Source organism: Setaria italica, chromosome IX, assembly GCF_000263155.2.
Source record: "Setaria italica strain Yugu1 chromosome IX, Setaria_italica_v2.0, whole genome shotgun sequence".
NCBI lineage: Eukaryota > Viridiplantae > Streptophyta > Magnoliopsida > Poales > Poaceae > Setaria > Setaria italica.
In genome coordinates, this window is record NC_028458.1 from 11,026,083 (window position 1) to 11,032,064 (window position 5,982).

The 5,982-nt window shown below is 43.2% G+C and overlaps 1 protein-coding gene across 1 annotated transcript; it reads right to left on the reverse strand.

Moving 5' to 3' along the window:
* Positions 1-618: 618 nt before the first annotated feature.
* LOC101773775 (flowering locus K homology domain) lies at positions 619-5,176 on the reverse strand. The gene is made up of 6 exons (XM_004982329.3): positions 4,661-5,176; positions 2,164-2,410; positions 1,796-1,944; positions 1,415-1,705; positions 1,126-1,323; positions 619-993 (listed from the first exon to the last, which is right to left on the reverse strand). The coding sequence occupies exons 1-6, from the start codon at positions 5,153-5,155 to the stop codon at positions 790-792; spliced, it is 1,584 nt and encodes a 527-aa protein (XP_004982386.1). The 5' UTR covers positions 5,156-5,176; the 3' UTR covers positions 619-789.
* Between the last annotated feature and the right edge of the window lie 806 nt (positions 5,177-5,982).

Here is a 5,982-nt window from a genome sequence, read left to right on the forward strand (position 1 = left end):
GTCTCCATTTTGTCGTGTGCTAGACACAATTCCTGCGTACTTGACTATACTGAGTCCTGGACACTTTTGACGCGATTGCAACCTTTATTGCTGTGTCTTCTTGGTCGGTTATCGTGTTGCTTGAATGTTTGAATCGACATCTCAACAGTTCCTTGCTTTCATACTGTTCCTGTCTTTTTTTTGGAGACTTCAACTATTGAATAGATAGGATTGTCCTCGTCAATAATTGTTTCCATGTCCAGTGAACCGAATTGACGGGAAAAGTAGAGGCAGGTCGACACGTTTCTCTTGTCAGTTGTATCAAAACCTCTCTCTGTCCATATACATCTCACTGATCAAACTCTGAATCATCTTGTTTTGATGTTTGCCCACAAGACCACAAGCTAGTCGCCCATAAGTGCAGCCCGACAGAGAAACATGCGGATAGCGTCGAAGTAGCAAAGCTATAGCCTACCAGGTGGTCTGGTCGGCGTAGCGAATAGCGATGCGAGGCATTCCAGTGATCGCAGCATTTTCGGTGGATCACCAGCATTGCAGTCTTACTCTTGTCAGGCGGTCATGCTCCAGCTCCATGCAACAGAAATATTTGTGTCGGCTGCATAGAATGGGCCGCGAACATACCCAGAACACTAATCAAGCATGCAACACATAAACGTGTCTAATGTAATAATCTTTATGAGAAAGGATAGGAGAGCATACAGCACTGCACTGCCATTATTCGGAACCAAATCCTTGCCATCACACCAGGAAAAGGAAGATAACAAACCCTTAGAGTGCTGCTACTGCCTACTAATAACCATAGCTAGGAGGGTAGGTCGGGCCACCGTAGCTCCCTCCGTTGTACTGCGGAGGAGGGCCCGCAGCGGCCGAAGAACCATAGGATGGAGCGGCTCCGTATGGTGGTGGGTAGGAGCCGTAGCTTGGATCAACTGGCGGAGCAGGAGGGTTAGAAGCTGGCGGTGGGCCTGGGGTAGCAGCTTCTGCCATGAAATTCTGCAAGTAACGGGTCGAATTAGTTAACATAAATGAGGATAAAGGAACGAGCGGAACATGTTTTCATACAAAAGATAGTTATAATAATTCCAAAAAACTTGAAGCAGATTACTAGATTAGCATACACGGTACCTGGACCAGTTGCTGGGCAGTTTGAACTTGAGATGCAGTCCCAATTATCTCCACAGCCATCTCTCCAGGTGCACCTCTGCTTTCTTGAATAGTTACCGTTGCACCACTGTGCCTACGGATATAGCTTATGCTAGCACCAGCTGCCCCAATCACAGCATCAGCGTAGGCAAGGGGAATGTGCATGTTATGTGTCGTCACCTTTCAAAAGTACACAAAAATCAGTTGCTGCTTAACCCACCAATCAAATAAATGCACAAATCATCTTGAGATCAAGTGCAATAGAACTAACCTGGGATCCTGCATGAGAGGGCGGTTGATTGCCTGCTGCAGAAACACCGCTTGGTGGGACCTCGCGCCCATATGCAGAAATACCATAGTGTGGCTGCTTTTCCACAGGGGCAGGGGGGACATCAGGAGGAGGATAATAATTGTCTTGTGGCCTTGGAGGCATGAACTGTGGATTTCCACCAAAACCTGGACCACCTGGAGGTAGGTTTGGAGGAGGACCCCAGGGTTGAGGAGGGCCCCAATGCTGGGGAGGTGGCATTGGTTGCTCCCTCTGCATACTGTGCATTTTCATCTGCAGAGATTGAAACTTACACTGGTCACACACTGCATTCAAGACACTTGTTGCATACAGGAATGCAAGATACCAGAACTAAGAACTTACATGTGTTTCAAATAATGGGAGAACACTGCGATCAACAAGAAACTTTCTTAAGTGACTTGCTATCAATTCCACTGCTTTGTGGACACCAAGAGGCTCACCTTGTATCTCCACAACTCTGTCATCATTTAACGCAACAGGAGGCACATTCTCTGAAGAAAAGTATAGCACAATGAATTAAAACCATAGAACATCTAATATTCACATTGAAGGAGCAAATAAGGCACAAGTATTTACATGAACTACAATTGAGAAAGTACCACTATTTTCTCATGGTCATTTAACTGAGTTGCATGTCACAACATGTAGATATGGACACAATTCGTGCCAAAGAGGAAGAAATCTAGCATAGAAATATGCCGAAAGCTTACCAACAATACGGACAACAGACTTTGAAGAATCTTGTATGGATTTAATAGTTGCTCCCTGCTTTCCAATAAGGCTGCCAGCTTGCGAAGCTGGAACCAGAAGCCGTGTTGGTCCAATATTACCAGCACTTCTTTGAGGCTGACCAGATTCACCATCTGAACTATCAGTTATTCTTTTATGAACTCTAAGTAAACCATCCATAGCTGGAGATACTGGTGCATCTGGTTCATCCTTTGCTGAAACCATTACCTTTAAAGGAGAAAGTGACAACATTCACAATATTAATTAACAGTTAAAAAGAGATGTTACCAGAGAAAAGTATTAATATTGCCTAATGGTTAGAAGTATGAACACAATGAATGGCATATGGTATGATGATACTATCATTCACAAATATAATGAAACTTTGCTGGTTGGGTTACTAGCTGGTGTATAATCAAGAGATCACATATACACATCACTAGCAAAGTTAAATGATGTCTCCCTCCACAAAAGAAATAAACTATGATTTTACTGGAGTATTGTTAGATATAATGATGTCAAGTATACATTTACCACCTCCTCGTAAATTAATAGTTTCCAAATATCTTGAGATGATATCCTACTTAAGGTCAAGTTTACTTAATTCATACTACAATTGTAAATGCAGCAGTCGGCGCACAGCAACAGAAGCATCTGATGCTGAAACGGCTTTACAAACAAGACCTCCCAAAAGATCAGAAGAGCATTCCATCCTACACATTTAGTCAACAGTATTGTGCAGTGTTCAAGAAGTGTGGGCAATCAGAACTGTTTTTCTTTTGTTATTCAATTAGCAACCTTCTCTATAAAGACTCCCTCATTATTTTAAATGTGTCAACTTTTTTTCTTTGTCCTTCACCAATGTCCAATGAAGAATAGATACGTTTCGTTATCTTTCACTCACTTGTTGATATAATGTAAATAGGTATTTATCTTTTCTTAACAAAATACTTAACTTAATTCCAGAATACAAAAAAAAAACAGTTCCATAACAGTAGTTTTCCAAGTGTATGCATTTTTATACTCCGCGAGCCAAATTTAGTACCAATAATTTTTTAAGTTATGTAGTACATGTTGCATATTCATTTAAATGCAACTCTGCATGCATTTTTATCCTTTTACCCTTTTCCCTTTAGTTATTCCTTTTAGTTGAAAAATTAAAAAAAAGGATGTGGAATTACCGGATAGTTTATGGAGCATCTTGAAAGGGATCTTCATCCAACACTCAAATGACCTATTCATATTTGCAGCACAGGAGCATAAAAACTGGAGTTTCAGAACCATGTCAATTCATCCATTTTGGGAAAAGGTTGTTTTGTTTGGGATCTTAGACTGCAGTCACAACCTGCAAACATTAATCTGTGTTATTATTATCAAAGCTATTCAATTTTGGTCTTTGGTAGATGGTCATATTATGTTTGAAGTCAGTTTTTGAGCTACTTTCTTTACAGCGGAGAGCTTAAATATTTTTTTGGCTTCCTGAGTGTTGTCAAAATATTAACTATGTTTCTTACGTTGACTTGTGGCACAGCTATTAAGTATCAATTATTAGAAAGAAAGGATACTCCCAACTAAGAGTCTTAGCAAAAATATAATACGCTAAAAAATGAATCATGTTACACAGCTCTGGTGTTTTATAAACCATGTGACATTGTGGTTGTCAAGAAAAACAGGTTCAAGTCAGTGATTCTGCTGGAACACTAGTAAAGAAGTGCTTAAGATAGGACAATTTTCAACACAGAACAATCTGGTACGAAGTTTTATGTTAAAGAACAACAACATCGTCCACAAAACAAATGCTAGCCTGGAGATTGTTTGCTGCAGATTATGGGCCATCTTTACTGCTCAATGCTCATGGAAATACGCATATAAAGAAACAAAGGTTCAGATCTAGGTAGAAGTCTGAACGGAAAGGACACACTGGTTAAGGAAAATATTACCAATTACAGCTATATTGTTGCAGGCTCTCAACTAAGAGAAAACAGAACTGTTCCTAAATTTTCAAGGAAGACGCAGCAAATTTGTTTTAAGATCCAGTAACAGAAGTTCATCTGTTCAACTTTACTCTTTCTATTTACCCCATTATTATGATGCTTTAAAGGTGCAACGAGCAACAGCATAGTCCAACTCCAGCTTTCAGGCATTATTATGCACACAAAAAGCCATACAGATATCTAGATATCAAGGAGAAATGACTAAATGTGGATTTTAATTGCCAAGTCAATATAATGGATCTTATTTGCACTTGTGGGGCTGCACGGAAACTAGGCATAGGGGTATCAAGATGTACCTAGCTGATCATTTTGTACCCCAAAGTGTGTAATTGCAAGAAAACAACTGAACTTCATGTACGAATCTGCTATACCTAATGACACCATGACGAGTTCTAAAAATATATCACTTAATAGTCCCATTGCTGGCTGAAGCGATGAGATTACTAACTTTTCATCAAATACACGGTCCCATAACGGCACTTACCGCTCTTTCTGGTACACCAGGTGGGCCATCAAGTATTTTGATGCGCGCTTTAGACTCCTCACACATCTTCTTGATAAACTCCCCTTTGCGGCCAATGATAGCTCCTACCTTCTGGGCTGGAACCAGTATACGAAAAACACTCTCTCCTGGCCAACCAGGCCATCTGTTATCCTCAACGTTAACCTGCGAGTTGTCCTGTCGGCTCGTATCCTCAATGCTGTATGCATTCTCCAGCTCTTCCTGGTAAGAATTTGCCGGCTCCTCATTGTACTGATTCCCGGTTTCCTCGCTGAACAAGTTTGCCTGCTCTTCGTTGTACAGGTTCCCAGACCCATCATCATACTGGGCACCAGGTTGTTCGTCGTACTGATTACCCAGCTCTTCACCGTACTGCTTCTCCACATCGTTGTATGGGTTTGGCTGTTCTCCATCGTAAGGATTTACAGCCATCCCGCCATCATCATGTCCCGCAATGTTCTCTACTGGTCCATCCATGTTTTCTAGCCACAAACGAAAAAAAAAAACAGTTAGAAATCACAAGTCATGTAAGTATCTAAGTTTTCAACGGACCCAAACATACAACCGCATCAAAACAGTCAGTGCCACCCGGATCAGAACAGACACAGCCACCTGTTAATCGATCAGAGTAGCAAGTATTGGGCGGCGGGCGCATAAGCAACTCATGATCACCTGAGTTAACTCTGGCTGGACCTGGCATCTCGCCATGAGCCCATGAGCCCAAAATCAAGTGCCCCAAAATCAACGCGGGGTACACTCACGCCGAACCCTAAACCCCAAGCAGCGCGACGACCCGTCCCGGCAACAGCCTGTCCACCCCTTCGCCAAAATCGAACCCGCGCACCCACAAATCACGAGGCGCGGCGCTCGGAATCTGCCTAATCGCGTCCGCACGGGCACGAGCACCGGGCTCCAAATCACGAGGGGGCAAGCGACGCGGCGGGGGGGGGGGGGGGGGGGGGGTTTTCTGGGGGAGGAAATCGAGGAGAGAGGGCCCACACCACCGCTTTTGGAAAATGAACCCCTCAGGCAAATAGGCCTGCATGTCTAGAAGGAGGAGTAGTTCTTACTCCTATCGGTTAAGTCTTGTTGAGCTTAGTAGCTCAGCCTTGTTGTGGCTCCTGTTTTTTCAGTGAGGTTGCTGGCGGCCGACCCTCTCTGGGTGGTGCTTGGCCGCCCCACTTTCGCAGGCTGGACGGTCGAGTAGGATCCTTCCTCGGACGGCGAGGAGAGTACCATTGATATCCCTGTTGGCCTCACCAGGATGTCCGACCCCGACGGAATCTCCGTCATGTTTTCTCTGA

Bases quoted from the DNA above. Each gene is read 5' to 3' on its own strand.
- LOC101773775 (XM_004982329.3), bottom strand. From the start codon at position 5,155: ATGGATGGACCAGTAGAGAACATTGCGGGACATGATGATGGCGGGATG. The intron at 2,411-4,660 runs GTAAGTGCCGTT...TCTCCTTTAAAG, and splicing joins CTGGTGTACCAGAAAGAGCG to GTAATGGTTTCAGCAAAGGA. The intron at 1,706-1,795 runs GTAAGTTCTTAG...CAATCTCTGCAG, and splicing joins TCCCATTATTTGAAACACAT to ATGAAAATGCACAGTATGCA.